Source organism: Phoxinus phoxinus (assembly GCF_949152265.1).
Source record: "Phoxinus phoxinus genome assembly, chromosome: 8".
NCBI classification, from domain to species: domain Eukaryota; kingdom Metazoa; phylum Chordata; class Actinopteri; order Cypriniformes; family Leuciscidae; genus Phoxinus; species Phoxinus phoxinus.
The window spans coordinates 6,458,652-6,477,376 of NC_136883.1; the positions used below are offsets into that span (position 1 = coordinate 6,458,652).

The 18,725-nt window shown below is 35.9% G+C and overlaps 1 protein-coding gene across 11 annotated transcripts in view; it reads right to left on the bottom strand.

The window, feature by feature from the left end:
- Positions 1–18,725, bottom strand: part of nectin1b (nectin cell adhesion molecule 1b) — a 252,864-nt gene that overhangs the window by 9,641 nt on the left and 224,498 nt on the right. For 3 of the 11 annotated variants that reach the window (XM_079621248.1, XM_079621257.1, XM_079621252.1), the window contains one exon: positions 16,869–16,978. The exons of 4 other annotated variants lie outside the window; for them this stretch is intronic. In XM_079621248.1, coding sequence (XP_079477374.1) covers positions 16,869–16,978 — 110 coding nt within the window. Of the gene's footprint in view, positions 1–14,795; positions 16,979–18,725 lie in introns of those variants that run through there. 4 more of the 11 variants (XM_079621247.1, XM_079621256.1, XM_079621253.1 and 1 more) reach the window with 3 other exon arrangements.

Here is an 18,725-nt window from a genome sequence, read left to right on the forward strand (position 1 = left end):
AGATTGGAATATGACATACTGTAAAGTGAAATGAAGTAATGAGGATATGCAGTGTAGAAAGAGAGGCCATATTTACACCTGGTGTTACAGTTAGTGGAATCAAAATAGTCTGTATTTGCTTCATGGTTTCCCTGACTTCCTGAAAGTGGTATGAGTGACTGGATCGCAAAAATGTTTTGGACCCTGTTTAAATCTGTATTTAGAACAGACCAATTGTGATCGGATTGCTTGAGAAGAATGTTAACACCAAGGTAAATGGGACCAGAGAGAAAGAGTAAAAAAAAAACGGGAAAGGAAAGGTGACTTACGCAGAGTCCCCACGCATCTTTATGTCTATGACAATGATGAGTCCCACTCTGTGAGCAGCAGTATTGCAACGGAAGGAGCAACAATTTCAAAATAAACACTAAACGATGTTCCTCAGGGCTCACCCCTGGGCCATTTTATTTTCTCAAAGCTGAGGGTGAAGGACGTAAGCTAGACACATGAGGTTTAGATGACAGGTGGAACCAGAACTCAGAGTGGGAATGGAGAAGATGAATGTGTGAAATAATCTATACACACATTCATCACATGAAGACATATCTATCAAAATGAAACGCAGCAGTGGCTTTGGTTTAATTGTATAATAATATGTACGATTTTGTAACATCTATCTCTGCACAAAGAGCTTGGAAATTATATAAAGAATCATTAAAGGAACTGAACCTTTAAATATTTAAGGTGATGTTTACTCATTCAAGTTTTCTGAAGAACGGCAATCCATCATGATAGCTACTTCAGTTTAAGGCACAAGGACTTCAAGTGACCAGGAGCAAAAAGACAGATAAATATCTATATGCTTTTTCAGCAGTAATAAAAACTGTACCTTCAATGGCTTCATCATAAGATGCACCCAGCAGGAGAGAGCTGACCTTAAAGCAATAGTTTACCCTAAAATGAACACTGTTCTTGCTTACTGACTTTTATGTGGTTCTAAACACATATGAAATGCTTTCTCGCATTGAACACAAACTATTTTTAACAGAATAATTATATTTTCTGCTAGTTGTACAAAAACTGAATGGGGACCAGGGACAGCTGGACATTGTGTTAGATATTTCCTTTTGTGACCCACACACAAAAGCCTGTTTCCTCTGGTGGCATAACCCTGTAGGTATTAGACAAAAAAGATTTGTTTTCTGGTCTTGTTTCATTAGATCTGTAGATCAAGCCAAAAATTACTGGAGGAAAAAGAGGAGACGCTGGTGTAATCATGCACACAGAGCTTCAAAACGTGTTCTCGTTCTCGTTTTTTTTTTTTTTTTTTTTTTTTAACATGACAAATAGTATTTAATTTTTAATCATTTTTTAGTCTTTATTCAACTGGTTGTCAAGGAAACAGACAAATAAATTCAGATTATTGCTAAACCACATTTAAACAATGCGTTCAGATCACTAGTTTAGAAAGAGGTTTGCCTACTGATCACGGCAGATGTTTGAATGCATATAATGCGAGGCACAGATGACCCTCGGAAATATATAAAACTGCATTAATAGTACAAATTTGAAAAACTGAGTTAGAAGAGTGATTCATTAATTAGAAATGTTGATTTTCTTCATCTGATTAAAATAAAAAATAATTTAATTAATATCAAATGTAATTAGAATAAATTAGGGAGAGCTGATTCATAGGGAAAAACAAAAAATAATAATAAAACAAAATAATTGCATACCCACTTACAGTACACAGAAAAGAGCTAAGGGGTTCATTGCTGCTTTGGGGAAATTAAACAGAGAAAAAAATGTTAGCTAGCAAAAGACTGCGTAACTAAACTTTAATTTAAAGTCTTGGTTTGAACTCTGATATTAGATGACTACTATATTTATGCACAAACACAAAAACAGCTGCTTCCTTTGGAGGAAAAACACTGTTTTATTAACAAGCGTACATAATACAATGTCTACAGATGGAGGAGGTGAACCATTTTGACAGCACCTTTCTCACAGACAGCGAGAGATTCAGAGAGACACTTCACTCCTGCATAAAATGCAGCACTAATCTAAATGAAAATCACTGGCCAAATAAGAAGCCCTTTTTTTCTTTCTTTTTTCCAATACCTTCAACAGTGAGGTAGGCGTGTAGGGGTCTCTCTGATAGTCCACCATGGGGAATTCGACCTAAATAGGCTTCTTTTATCTCCTTTGACAATGTAATGATTCCCCCGTCGCAGCATTGCCCTGTTCCAGAACTTTGGAATTTGCCAAAGCAATTATTTCACTATCTTCAGAGAAGGAATTTGACCTTCTGGCCTGCCTAGTGGCTCTACATAAAGCCAGTTTCAATGCTGATTGAAAATGCTTTCAAATAATATGTACTGATTGAAATGGACCTCTTTTTTTGTACCCCATTTAAGAAAGGTGGAATCCAGAGTTTATCTGTCAGTCATTCTTGAGTGCTCTTTTGACCATGTAAAACATGCCTCTATTTTTCCTTTCACTGATCTGAACAGAGGAATTATCTGCACGTTGGTGCATGGGATCCACAGAGACACTGTACAGCCAATTAGAAAACACATTCAAGTCATAGCTTAATGTTCTATATCATAGACGTTCTATGTGTGTGTCTTGAATCAGGACCTTTTTTGCATTGTAATTTTAACAATGCATTCTTAATCATAATTATCATAAATGCACACGCGTGTACTGTAAAATAACATTTCTGATCAATTCTTAATCATCACATTATTGTCCAACGCTCTGCCTCTGTCTCTCGGCTATTAGAATTGTTAACATGATAAGGTGTTGACTGATTTTAAATAACCGAACAAAATCTAGTTAATATAATAGTAGGATCAAAACACTTTTTTAATTTCTATAATATGAATAGCTTGTTTAGTGATAGAAGGCCTATTACAATTGGAGAAGGACATGCTTAATTGTAATGTAAATGACACAATGACAAATAAATTTTATTGTTTCTAAAATAGGCTTAATTTTCTTTTGGCAAAATATGATTTATTTTTCTTTTCTTTTGATTTTGGTGTGAAATGTGACCCAGGCATTTCTTGGCAGATAACAGGAGGAAATTAAATCCTCGATCCACAAGAATGCAAAATAATAGAGCCTTAACAATCCCCACCAAAAGCGAGGGGATATATCTGGATATGAGCAAAACTATTCTGTTTTGAAAAACGAACACAATGAAAATATGTTGATAAATGATTCCGCTGCGGTCGAATCTCTTGTGAAATCTTGTGAGAATATTGTTATGGCATATGATAATAGAGGAGCTAATGCAAAACTAGATCCAAATGGGTCGCTGTAGATCTTTAACGATAAAAACATGATTTTTTTTGCATGTAGATATACTGCACTGCATCGTATGACATACAGTCCAAATGCATGAGTTACATAACACACGTGTGGATCATTTTCTCTGCAAATTCCAAAAGCAACTTTTCATCAATTTTTCACAGTACAACTTTACATTATACACCCACCATCTCGCTGAATGACAGTATAACACCAAAGTGGATAACACCTGAGTGTTATCATTAGATATCTCTCATCTCAGTACATCTGTTCTGGACTCAATAACAAGGACACATCACCTCCCAGGATTACCCGCTGGATCCACACACATTTACCCTTACTTCTCTCTCTCCGATGCCAGTTTAATTACTGGTTACCTCATTCATAGTCCCACACATTCTAATATGAAAGGTCACGGTGTGTGTTTAAAAAGGCAAAATCAACACTCAGACAAGTACCCTTACACAGGGAAGAGAGATAAGGTTGACAGATAATAAGCTTATCTACATTGAAGTATATTAAAAAGAACTCTAAGAGTTACATAAGACTAAAGAGCAAAATAAGTTAAGGAAGAATGATGAATGAAGATAAATTACAGAGGAGCAAAATGTATCAATTTGCAACAAGAATAGTTTCATACTCCTAAGGCGTGTTCAGACCTTTATTTTGAAATAGTGATGAACATGAAAAATCATGAAAGAATGGTAGAACCTCAGTTTGTTTTCATGCCAAGAGTTCAAAAGATAGCATCCATTCAATTATTTTAGAAAAAATAATCTGAAAATGTTTTGAATATAAAGAAAAAAATAATAGATTTACCATTTGTGATGTGGCAGCGAGCTCTAATGCACATTTTGTGTTTCTTAGAGGTTGAATTCATTTCAAAATCAGCCAAACTTTCAATACTACCTCTGAATAGGATGTCTACCTCATAAATTGTTAAAAATAATGGTTCAGATCACTCAAACAACATATGGAAATGCAGGTTCCCTTACAGATGGTACTCAACCAGAATTTGCGGGTGTGTATTTGCTGCCTTTGACCGCTAAGAGGCGCTACAATCGCAGACTTTGAAAAGTGTCAGTTTATTCTCTTTATTGCGTAATCAGCCGCCGCGCCGCGGCTCATTGAGAGTGATTGAAATGCGGTAACAGATCAATTCAAGTGAAACATGTAGTTAAATGAATTCATATAATCACAAGACTGAAATTAAATGTAATACATTTAATAAATAATGAAAACATTTCAACACGAAACATTGCAATAGAAAAATATTAGGCTACATCAATGAGGCTTTGGAAGAGCTTAAGACGTGACGTGAACAGGGGTCAGATGATAGCTCTGTGGACAATGCAACAGCACGAGCTTCACGGAGCTTCAAGCGATGCGAGATCGAATCTCACTAGCTTAGCTGACAGCGTTAAATGTTTTACCATTCTTGATGCTTAGATAGGTAACTGTTTATTGAAGTCAAGCGTTTTGTCTAATTATCAATGGCACATTACAACATAGCTAAATTTGCTACATTCCAGTAGAGCCGCACAGACGACAAAACTGATGAAGGAAGATTATCAACCGATTGCGTCAGAAAATGAAAATGATGAAGCTATCTTTAATCTGCTAAATTATTGTTTTGTGAATCATCCACGATGACTGACATTGATATGCTTCCCGCCATAGCAAAGGAAGAAATTTTTAAAAACAGATCCTGGACATTTCAAGGTTTAAATAAAGTGTCGGGGACAGTTTAGCTATTTATTTAACATCGAGTTAGAGTTTATTTTCTAAGTAAGAAAAGAATCTTATTCTTGCGACTTTTAAATCTCTATTGCCAAAGAAATTGCAGCTAAATAAACAATTAAAACAGTAGGCATATTGTCTACAAAACGAAAATAGTTCAAAGCCACATCAATTAAGACAATGCGTTTTCCTTTGATTCTCTCTCGCGCTGGATCTCTTTTATTTTAGTTTATTTTTAGTCTCGCTCACTGCGCGCACCGGGTCTCTCGACCCATCATACAGCTGATAATACGTATGTCGCTGTGTGTCATCCATACAAATCACGAAAAAAAACTGTAACAAATGATTGAGCCTTGTTTCAAAGAAACAGAATGCCTGGTTGAATTCACCGTAGGCTACAATAAAACGAGGTGGATCGCGAATAAAAAGCTCTGTATCTGCGGCTCACTTGCATTCGTTGGCAAGAACGCGTTTCGTCGATAGTTCATGTTTAGATAATGCCAGATTGTTGACAAACTCACTGGTCAAACATGTTAAAATTCTACAAAACCAGTTGAAACAAATGGATTGAACACTTCAACTGAAAGTGTGTGTGAAACCCCTTTAAATACAATACATAAAACTACAATATTTATAATTTAAGGGGCCTACATTTGGACACTTCAATAGATTTATCTTTAAAAGTATTTTGCCTTTGCCTGGTCATCAGACTCACTCTGCATATGAAAGACAGAACATTAACACCTCCTGAACCCCCAACCCCCCACAGGCGATCTGAGTCTGAGACCGACTTAAAACAAAGAGAAGTCGCAATTCACACTTAATTCTAGACATTATAGCATTAGGCTAGTAAAGTGTTGATAATGAAATAATTTAATTATTTAGGATACATGTAGGCTAGTAGGCTAATATTTCTGTCATAAAAGTCACAGCTTGAGTAAGATTTTATATATTTTAAATGGTCTATTGGTGAAGTAATTTATAGCATTGATTACTGTGGAGGGAGGATTCAAATAATTCAGCAGAAGCAGGGATGTTTAGACCAGAAGGAAATCCCCGTCCCCCCTGGCATATCGCACCTTGCTTAAAACCATGTTTTTACAAACTCTTTATAGGCTAGGAACCAAAAAAAAAAAGGTTATCCTGTATAAAAAAAATGTTTTGTTTGTTTGATTGTCTGCATTAATAATAGGCTATGACATGCATTAATAGGCTAATATAAAATGTACAATAGTCTATGTTTGTCCGGGATTTGAACCCGTGTTATCCAAATGCTCGATACGTAAGTTCTACCACTCGGTCATGAAATTACTCACTGAGAAATGCCGGTTTCTCCAGTGTGTGTTCACCAGAAAAACGCTTACATTTCAAAATACGGCAATAGCTGCTGTTTTGCACAATGTCCCTCTGCGCCACCTGGCGGTCATTTCGCGAATGACTTTGAAATGCGACTGGATTATTTTTACAGCGGATGGATTATTTTTACCGCGGCGGTGGCTGGCGCGGCGGTAATAGGCATTCTGGTTGAGTACCATCTGTATGTGGGCAGTAATGTCAACTAGTGAAAAAGTTTGGTACTGCGCCCAAACAAAATCTCACTGAAAGCTTATTTTTTGAGATATCAACCTAACATTTTATACACAACTTTTTCATATTTTTGGCTTTGATTTTTTATTTTTTTTGCATTTTTTTTTGCAGTCCACCAGGTTTTGAAAATATATATTTTATATAAAATATGAATAATAAAATTTTTAACATTGTACATTTTCGTAAACTCAAACTTCTATAACTTTTTTTCCGTTTAACTTTCTTAATTTTTTTCACTTCTACAAAAATCTGCCAACTTCTTCAAAACAAGACCAATCTTACATCTATATTCCAAAGCATTCTTGAATTACAACCATTTAAGTTTGGAATGTGCATTTTCATGTCTATTAAAAAAAAAGTGGGTGCCGCTTAAGCGGTTAAACAGCATATAAATCAAAACTGCCCAATGTTACTAAATGAAATGTCGACCCAGGAAGAGCAATAGGACTGTGAAGCTTTGTCGGTGTTGATGGACTCTATCTACTCCATCAATGTTTTGATCATCGTTCTGAATCCGATCTTGATGTAGTCTTTGACGAAAGTGCGTTTTTTTCCAGCTTTTTGCTCAAAATGTTGCTTTTTTTTGTATGAAACACCCACATTCAAGTGTTGATAAAAAAATAATAATGCATGAAGCTAGAATAAAACAATTTTGGTTATTTCTTTTGATATATTGCATGTTCAGATTTTCATTCAACAAAATATTCTAGGGCCATAAAACCTTTCTGAAAATGATAAAAAATGCTGGCGGAGGCTGGCAACTTAAAAAAAAGAAGAAAAGAGGCTAATATAGGGAAGTCATAGTAAAAGAAAAGCTCTTGAAATGTGCAGAGATTTATTAACATTCTTGGATTTTATGCAGTATTTTCTTCAATATCATGTGGAATATTCCTACTTGTTATCTTTGTCTTCCTTTCATAAAAGCATCACTTTTCCCAGCACTCAAGCCCCCGAAATGCTCACGGCAAAGTTCTTGATCATCCTTCGCTTAGTGGTCAGAAGAAGTTTGAAAAGCCTTAAAAGAAATCTGCCGAGACTGCTGCGAGTTGCGTTTAGATATATGTGCAGCGCGCTTTCCTCTCAATAACAAAATAAACACAACAAAGACGACAACGGTGAGAAAACACCAGTTAAAATGACCACATTTTGAATCAATCTCTCTCTCTCTCTCTCTCTCTCTCTCTCTCTCTCTCTCTCTCTCTCTCTCTCTCTCTCTCTCTCTCTCTCTCTCTCTCTCTCTCTCTCTCTCTCTCTCTCTCTCTCTCTCTCTCTCTCTCTCTCTCTCTCTCTCTCTCTCTCTCTAATCTTTTCACAAACAAGATGATTGAGGCAAGAAAAAACAATGGACGACTGTAAGCGCGAGGTCAGCACACGAATAAATAAAAGCTCAATGAACAATACTGCAAGATCTTTTGGAAGAAAGGCCGCCATCTGAGACTGTAAATCCTTCGAATCATCACGGCTTAGAGGGGACGAGAGATAAAAACATGTTTGGTCTCTAATGACAGATATTGGAATGTCAGTCATAAATCATTATGGTAATATGGGTCAAATGGCTAAAGCCACATTTGAGGCATAAGCTTGAGGAGGTAATTATCATTTTTAAAGGCCACATTTGGGCTCGAATGGCATTACAAACGATATTGAATCTCATTAATGTTAATAAGTGCTAATGGAAAATAAAAACACTTGGAAATTGCAATTCAAAGCAAATGTAATTGCATCATTTAAGCAATTAGAGAAAATGCACCTCAGTCCAGACAAAGTAAAAGAGAAACTCTGTGACTTTGTGATGTATTCAAGGAATCAGATTCCTATTAAAAGCACTCTAAGGGGGAAATTCACTGAATTGAGTCTGCTGATGGCATTGTTTCTTAGCCGTGTTGTTTCTGCACTCAGTTCACTGAAAGAATTATGCAAAAACCAGTGCAAACGTGCCCATAAATTTAGTCTTAAAAGCAATTTGCACGTCGCAATTATTTCAGGCCTGAGAGCAAATTTTTGGAGGATGCAGCAGATTATTGTGCTCGGACATGCTACGCCTGGACTTCACAGCATTACTTAACCACTACCATCCAGGGTCACTCTTTAAAATGCTGTGCATCATGGATATATGCCGTACCTTTGGCAAATACAAAATCAGGGCTGTAGTACTCGAGTTCGGACTCGAGACAGTTTTTCTATGGTCTCGGACTTGTCTCGGACCCTGCCACTGGTCTTGCCAAATATGGCTTTTGGTCTTGACCGAGTCCAGGTGTCTTTATTACGTTCCAAGTAACGTATTATTGTAGTTTGCACCAACAGACTTCCGCAGAAACCGCAGATTATATGATATCAAGGGGAATGTCTATACTTAAAAATCATGGGTGTTGAGACACTGTTTTTGCTTTTAGATCAACAAATAATAACCCAAAATGATTGTCTTGATAATGTCATGCATAATACTTTTTTCTCCTATTCTGGACTCGGCCTTGACTCGGACTCAAACCTTTTTGGACTCGGTCTTGTCTTGGACTCGACAAAGGTGGTCTTGACTACAGGCCAATACAAAATACATTTCACAGTTTCAAAGTGAAATGCTAATGTGACATAAAAACACAATCGTAACCATGCCATTTTAGTTCGTTTTTGAGCTCTTTTATTGTGACTCGTCTTTCACAGGATTCGTATCCGAGCTCTCCGCATCATAAGTACAATTCTGTACCAGCTGAGCTATCGGGCAAGCTTAGTACGTCATGAAAACTCCTCATCATATAATCAAATAATAAACTAGAACTAGAATGTACATTTCCAGAAGAAAATGTGAGTGGTGCTTGCAGTGGCAAAAAACACGACCCGGTTGCACATTATTGTGTACGGAACAACAACCATGTCTGTACGATGTTCTGGTGCTGAGATATGGCTTATTCATGTGTTTGTATGGTTAACAGGGTACTCTATATGGTTGCTATGATGTGCTTATACAGTTTATGGGATGATATTTAAAGAGTAGTTGACAGTCTGAGTCAAAAAAGCTGAACTCCATGTTTCTCATGCATTCAGCATTGAACTCAGCATTGTTTTGGCTTTGATTTAGCACTTAGCTAATCAATATTAGCATGTAGCCATTCAATGCTAGCATGTGTAGCATGTAGGAAGTCCTGTTTGCTAGCATGAGTCGAAAGAGCCAACCCCCATCTCTATACGATGTTCTGACGCAGAGATATACGTCTTGCTAAATGGTTGCTATGGTACTTTGTTTGGTTGCTATGGAGTGGCTTGGCAGCTGCCAGTAATGAGACTCCAAAGGCTGCTTGTCAGTATGAATAATCTAAACCAACTCCCACGCCTCTGTGGCATTCAGAATGGAAGATATCCTCTGTGGATTTTGGTTGCTAAGGTGCTCGACAATGGTTGCTAGGGAGGGGCTAGGAAGTGTTGATGTGATTCATGATTGGCTGTTTGCTGGCCCGAGTCAAACGAGACCACCCTCATGTTTCTATGACTCTTCTATCCAAAGATATCCCTTTGATCTCTTTCAATGGAAGTCTATGGATTTTGTTGCTAAGGTGCTCTAAATGGTTGCTAGGGGCGTGGCCTGATAGCTTCACAATGATCCCGAGAGACTGATTGGCCGTCTGAGTAAAATGAGCCCGCCCCCTTGTCTCTATGACACTGTGATCCAGAGTTATGTTCAATACAAAATCGCTTACTATGGTGTAGGACGGCCCATGAAATGACAGCCCTACACCATAGTAAGTCAATGGGGAAACTTTGGGCCGCTCTTGTCCCCCAGAGGTGCAACTTTTACCCCATTGTGAGATATGTTCTTACAGAGCCTGCCAGCCTCTTCAAATGTGGTAAATTTCACATTTCTGCGAAATCCTCGCTCTGAGCCATGACTCGTCAAAGTTTGTCGCAATGTTAAGTCTATGGGATTTTTCAGCGACTTTTTCGCCCCTGAGGTGAACACCGTACCCCCGATCTCTTATAAGAGTCATAGCACACCATTCCAAACTAGGCCGCACGTTTTGACACCTCATTCATGGGTCTGTGACAAAAACTGCGGGTGGAGTAGTGCGTCAAAATTTCGGCGGGACAAAAAGAGCAATAGCAATACTGTTGCTTGCAAAAAGCAAGCACCATTAATAAAAAGTGATTGTGAAAATGATTAAAAGTGCTTGTTGTTTTACTCCCTCTAGTGTTATTTTTTTGAAGAAACTGCAGTGATATGTTCGTATTGGAACATATTTTGCAAAAATGTTGGGTAACTTTACTTGAAGGGGTGTGCATAATGTGAAGGAGGTCTTATGCATGATAACTGTCATTAAGTGTCATTCACTCAATTATTCCATATTTAATGCAAATATGACATTGTTTGAGATGTCTTTGTTTTACGACAACTTGACATAAACCAATACATCATAACCTGTCAGTGTCTTTGACAACTTGACATTACCAAGACAACATAAATTGTCATAAATATGTCATAAACATGACATAGCCTCATGACAGCCAATGTCAAAACCAACCACCTGACAGTTTAATGTAATGTTAACCCATAAAGCTAAGTGGTTTCTTAGGTTTGATAATTAATCTGCTATGTCATGTTTATGACATATTTATGACAGGTTGTGTTGTCTTAGTAATGTCAAGTTGTCATGACAAAGACACTGACAGGTTATGATGTATTGGTTTATTTAAAGGTGTCTTAACAAAGACATCTCAAACAATGTCATATTTACATTAAAAATATCACAATTGAGCGAATGACGCTTAATGACAGTTGTCATAAACATGCATAAAACCTCCTTCATATTCATGACATGTGGCTTGTCATGATTATGAATGTGTCATGTCATTCTTATGCACACCCCTTCAAGTAAAGTGTTACCTAATGGTTGCCACAGGTATGTTGAGAAATGTGTTGGATAAATTACTACCATGTTGACTTGAAAAAAAAAATTGCCATCCCCTTTTTGCTTCAGGTAACAGTGCAAAAAATTGGTAGCACACACATATTCTGCATGTACATACATATGTACGTATTATGTTAATTATAATAACTAGATACTTATCATGCACCTACCTCTAAACTTAACCTAAACCAATGTACTTACCTTGTATTGGCCACTACTTTCTTTGGTAAGTACACTATAAGTAGCCTACATGTAAGTGCATTCACTGTCAAATAAAATTGTGATTACAGTATTATTCCACAATAAGCCTAATCTCATATAAAGAAAGCGTGTTTGCGCTGAATAAAGGACAAACTTAAATTGTATCCAATGCTATTTTAGAGCATTGAGTGCCACACATTACTGTGAAATCACTTTATATATTCTACATTTTTTCTTGCTGTATTGATGTTTTAATAGAAAGAACAACTTTTCAGAGCTTTCACTCAGCAAAAACAATTGTTATTCTTAAGGAAAAGTTATGTGTGTCCTTGAACAGAAATACATGATTATTATAACGCGTTTAGCATCAGTTCTTATATGAACCTGACTTTTTCTTTTACAGTGCAATATTACATTTTGACTTTAACACTTGGCTTAAAAATACCGTTTTCATAACATGGATGAAAAAATGCTAGAGAAACGTAATATTATGATACAAATCATTTTGATCTGAACTCATATCTTGTGCTTGTAAGGCGTTATAGAAAAGTACTTTGGCGGGCCCATAACCAATTGATAATCTGTATTTACATGGTACTCAAAGGATACCAAAACCTTTTTTTTTGGCTGTGGAAGCACTTAAAACAGACTTCTATAACCCTGATACACCCATCATGATGAAAATAAATAATTTTAAATAATTTTAAAAATATATAAATGAATTGATTTCACCCAGATAATCCACAGTGTTCACTTCCCTCTTTGAAAACACTTTATAGCTACGTTGATTTAACAATTCCATTTGTTGATTTTGCTCCTCTGCCTTCAAACTTTACATTATCCGCTAAAGGCTGTCAGCGTTTTGAAAATGAAAGGAAGTCGAGTTGTTTTTTTTCCTGTTTTACGATGTTCCTGCTCAGCAGTGTTTGCAGTGGTGGCCCTCTGAGAACTCCACGCTGTGATATTAATTGCTTGTTTTAACAGTGAGGCTGACTCATTCAGACTTTACCCCTGAGAACTGCTTTTCTCCTGCGCTGTCTTCCTCTCGGCTGCTATTATCTAAGAAGAAGACGAGGAAGAGATGGGTTTCTGAAGCGATGGGGAATCTCCTGCACACTGGGACGGTAACAGGCACAAGTCAGACCCTCTTGTGTGTTTATCTTATACAGTGGAGATAACGTTCAAATAACTCTCTGAAACCTACTGAGCAGGTAAAACGACAAAATGTTAATAAAAAGATAAAAGTGCATACACGACCATTTCAAAGTTTGGGGTCTGTAAAGTTTTTGATGTTTTAAAAGAAGTCTTTTTTGCTCAACTGCAGCATTTATTTGATCATAAATATAGTAAAACAGTAATACTGTATTATGTAATATTTCGATAATTCAGAAATCATTCTAATATGCTGCTTTTATTATTGCTTATTGCTTATTATTGTTTCTGCCGCCTAATTTTTGTGGAACCAGTGATACATTTTTTTCTTCAGGATCGTGTGTTGAATAAAACATTCAAATGAATAGCATTTACTTAAAATAGAAAATATTTTTTAAATGTCTTTACAGTTGCTTTTGATCAATTGAATGCAACATTGCTGAATAAAAAAATAAAAAGTGATTTAGGACAGCATAATACTATATAATATAATGAGCATCTTTCATAAAGAAGTGTGTAATTTCTGCACCTAGACAACATAAATGCAAAAACAATGACTGTATTAAAATAGGTTTCCCAAATAATCCTGCTTGTCTGCCATTGGTTGGCCAAACCTCAAACTCACTCCATTGGTTAAGCCAATGTTGCTGTGTTGAGATGATGAAAATCATGAATTTTAAAGCATCAATGAGTCACAGCTAACGTATAGTCTCTAATATTAAACATTATTTAAATCATTATTTTTTGACTGAAAAAATGACTCCTCAAAACAAATCATCTTTAAGTAGGCTAGCCCATCAAACTGACATTAGTGACATGTTATCGCGTCATTATCATGGTTGCTCATTTATCCTAATTATAATCTATAGTATTTAGTCACATCTAAGACAGCTGCTTAACATATGGCAATTACAATTCCAATTAACCAAACGTCCACTCATATATCTCTTCCGAATCCTCATTAAACATAGTCTTCCATACTGAAAGTTATTGAATAATATATAAACCATTTGCAGAAATGTAATCAATCTCAGCTGTAAGATCACACTCTTCGGACCAAGCACGTGTCTGTCGATTCCCCCGATGCATGATAATGCAGACTACACCAGACTTCTTGTTTTGGACACAAAAGTTCACTTATAAAAAAACACATATAAAGCCTTTTCCAAGCTTTCAGATAAGTTTGTACAGTACTAGTGATGCAGTTTTGATTTTAGCATTGTGTATAAAGCATTGTGTTCATCTTTTAAACTTGTTTATTACTGGTTTACTGGATAATGATTGACTAATATGATTCATTTTTTATAAATCGATCAAAAAATAACTAAAATGTATCTTGACTACACAGTTAGACAAACAATACTCACCGGCCACTTTATTAGGTACACCTGTTCAACTGCTCATTAGCGCATATATATAATCAACCAATCGCATGGCAGAAACCCAATGCGTTTAGGCGTGTATGTATACATGCTAAAGACAATCTGCTGAAGTTTAAACTAAGCATCAAAATGGGAAAGAAAGTTGATTTAAGTGACTTTGAACGTGGCATGTTTGTTGGTTCCAGACAGGGTGGTCTGAATATTTCAACTGCTGGTCTACAATCATCTGTACGATTTACAGAAAATTGTAAATATCCAGTGAGCGGCAGTTCTGTGGGATAAAAAGTGTGTGTGTGTATACACACAGTATAAAAAAAATATTTAACATTCGTTTTTGTGCTAATTTGTTTAAACCAATAATAATTTAAAGACAATATAAATGAATGCATGTGGTGTGGAAATACCTTTTTGACTCATATGTTGATATGCATATTATATAAGTATTATTCAGTATTTCTTATTTGGTGTTTATTATGTAATGCAAAGACATACATTTTTGAGCCTGTAAATACCTTTTGAAGGTCATTTTTAGTCATTTTTTGGTTGTGTAGCTTATTGCAAGGTTACTGGTCATTTTAATTCTAAATGTTTTTTTTTTCAAATGTTTAATTATTGAACAATATCAAAATGTATGTAACACTTTATTCTGACGTTCTACTTTAAACATTCTAGAAACTACAAGTAACCATTACTGGGTTGTAACTGATTACATGTAATCTGGATTACGTAATTAGATTTAGATTAGATTAGATTTAATTAGATTAAGTACTTGTAATTTGATTATATCACGTTTTAAAAAAACTTAATCAGACTACAGTTACTTTATTGATTACATGATGGGCTTTATGCACAGCTGCACTACTTCCTGAACTTTAGCCAGCTCCTTTGTTTCCTGTCTGCCATTATTGGACAAACTGATTAATCCAGGTGTGCCTGACCAACAACAATAATCAGACACACCTGGATTAATCAGTTTGTCCAATAATGGCAGACAGGAAACAAAGGAGCTGGCTAAAGTTCAGGAAGTAGTACAGCTGTGCATAAAGCCCATTGCATGTTAATCTCACAATGGCAGTACATTCTACATAATCAATTGATTCTACCGACTACTATTTTTTTTTTATCTTTTAAATGTTCCTTTCTAAATAAGTTCTTCCAGGTTCATGGAATTGCACACATCAGCCTCTGAAGACTGAGACCCACACCGCTTTTGATCACTGGATTTACAGAAATCACTTAACCTTTAAGAAGTTTTTTTTTTTTCTCAAAATTGCAGCATTGTCTAATAAGGCATATCTAATAAGCTCCTGGCGAACACATTGATTATTATTATTATTTGAATTATCACTCAGTGAGTCATTTAACCAAGTATTAATGTATTTGGAAGGCATTTGTCTTTCAAACACATTCACATGTACAAATTCACATCATTTCATATTGACATGCAATGCAGGGATTTCTCAACTTTATCGTCAGCTGAACCTCTTTGACATAATGGATTTACTTGAAGTACCCCCTGAGATTTTAAGAAGTTAGGTCAATAATTAAAGTAAATAATAATAATACAAGTAAGTCCATGGGTTAATTGTGAAAAGACATGCAGGTCAACAAATACAATTTGTTTTTAAACTTTTTTTATTTTTATTTAATTTTTTATTAAGTGCTTAATTTATAATAAAAATGCATTTTTAAATTCCCAATTGAATAAAATGGTTTATTTTAATTTTAATTTAACATTTTTATCATTTAATTGCATTGCTTTTCATTAAACTCACAAGCCGCTGCAGTTCCACCATAATCCCCAGTCTGGGAAACCCTGACATAATGTAATATTTAATGCACTTCATGTTGCTGATAAAGAATGGAATGTTCTATCTTTTTGTATTCTTATATCAATATTGTACAAGATTATCCAATTCAAATCAATGTGATAAACGAGTTACTGTGGGTTAAAAGTAATGAAAAGGAATAAGATTACATTACCGTAAATGTGTGATGTAATGGATTGCCTTGTAATTTGGAATCAGTATCTGACTACAATTTGTGAGTAATCTGCCCAGCACGGTAAGTAATTTTGAAACTACATGTCAACTAGTCATTAGAATTTTAGTAGACTGTCTAATATCTGCTAACACTTTATTCTGATGGTACCCAACATACATTCAAGTGACTATAAGTAACTTTGCCACTGCATGCCAACTTATTCCACTTACCAGAACCCTATACATAACCCTAACCCAACAGTCTACTAATATTCCAATGAGAGTTAGTTGACATGTTGATTACTTATTAGTTACTTATATTTAGTACAATGTCTAAACTGGACCATTGAAATAAAGTGTGATATAAATGTCTATCCAATTAGAGAGCAGCCTTTGACAATATAAGAGTGGATTGATAGATAAAGGTAAAACCAAACAAATGAAAACAACAGAAGAAAGAAAGCACACACAGGAAACAGAGGGAACTTAGTGCTCAGTGAGAGAGAGTGAGGGACAAACAGAGGAAAAGAAACATAGGAGTGCATCAGTCTGTGTACCTTGAGGCCAGAGTCATAGGGGGAAAGGCCTACAATGGCATGCGTTAGTGTGAGCTAGGCTGGATGGTTGCGTACTCGACAAGGTCCCCGCCAGTGTGCACAGAGCTTCGTGGGCTGGGAGAAGATGCCAATGCTGAAGTATCCAGTTCCGCATACTGGACATCACAATCCTTGTGACCAGAATTCTGGAGATAAGAGAGGTGGAGAGGATGTATGAGGAGTGGAGCTCAAAAAGAGACAGAGAGAGAGAAAGAGAGAGAGAGCGTAGAGGAGAATGGAAAGAGAGAGCTGTCACTCCATTCTGAGAACACAGACTCCAGGTTAGTGAAATGAACTTCACTGGGGAGTCCAGTCATAATACCTTTTTTTCCTTTGAAACCTCTTACTAAAAATGCCATTTTAACTGAGGGTGAATCTCACAATAAAGGCCTACTTTTGTATCATTAAAGGGTTAGTTCACCCAAAAATGAAAATAATGTCATTAATGACTCACCCTCATGTCGTTTTAAGCCCGTAAGACCTCCGTTCATCTTCGGAACACAGTTTAAGATATTTTAGATTTAGTCCGAGAGCATTCTGTCCCTCCATTGAAACTGTATATACAGTATACTGGCCATGTCCATAAAGGTAATAAAAAGATCATCAAAGTAGTCCATGTGACATCAGTGGGTTAGTTAGAAGTTTTTGAAGCATCGAAAATACTTTTTGGTCCAAAAATAACACAAAATAAGACTTTATTCACCATTGTATTCTCTCCCGGGTCTGTTGTGAATCTGCGTTCACGACTCCGCAGTGACGCTGCTGACGGAAGACGCTGATGACGTGTTATCTGGTGCGCCCGAGCTTCGTTTACAGTCTGAGGGAGACGCACGCTATATTCAAGCTATTCTACATTGTTTGCGTGGATATCATTTTTTTAATGGTGCGTAAATGTGCATGTCGCGGATGAGACACTTTTACAGCGTGCGTTTCCCTCAGACTGTAAACGAAGCTCGGGCGCACCAGAAATACACGTCATCAGCGTCTTACGCCATCAGCGTAACTGTGAAGGATTGATAACAGACCCGGGAGAGAATACAATGGTGAATAAAGTCTTATTTTGTGTTATTTTTGGACCAAAAAGTATTTTCGATGCTTCAAAAACTTCTAACTAACCCACTGATGTCACATGGACTACTTTGATGATGTTTTTATTACCTTTATGGACATGGCCAGTATACTGTATATACAGTTTCAATGGAGGGACAGAATGCTCTCGGACTAAATCTAAAATATCTTAAACTGTGTTCCGAAGATGAACGGAGGTCTTACGGGCTTAGAACGACATGAGGGTGAGTCATTAATGACATTATTTTCATTTTTGGGTGAACTAACCCTTTAAGATTTATTTTGCATTATGACACTTTTAATTAAGCACATGTCAACAAAAGTTAGTTTTTCCCCACTATTCTTAATGGTGATTCTCATTAGATCTATATCTCATTACTGTATACTATGCATAATTGCATATATAGAGTCATTTTTACTCTCACAAAAAAAAAAAAAAAAAATGCTATGCATATTTACATATAAATAGTTAAAAATGCTATTTTAAATGCAACTTTTGTCCCACTACATTAATGATAATGATTTTTTGGGGGGGTGTTTTTGTTATTTTATGATAATGGGGGAGGGGAGCTGCTTAATTGTCATGAAAATATTCTATACAAATATAAATTAATATAATTGTTTGTATATAATTATACAATAATTGGTAATTATATAATATACATTTTACATACACAAAATATACTAAAACATACAGTAATAAGTTTTCAGATGTTTTTTTCCTCCATGATAAAGGGGGGGGGGGGGGGGGGGTAGTAATTGTAATATATATATTTCTTTCACATTATAGTACTTTTTAAGAATCACGGTAATGATAAGTGCGTG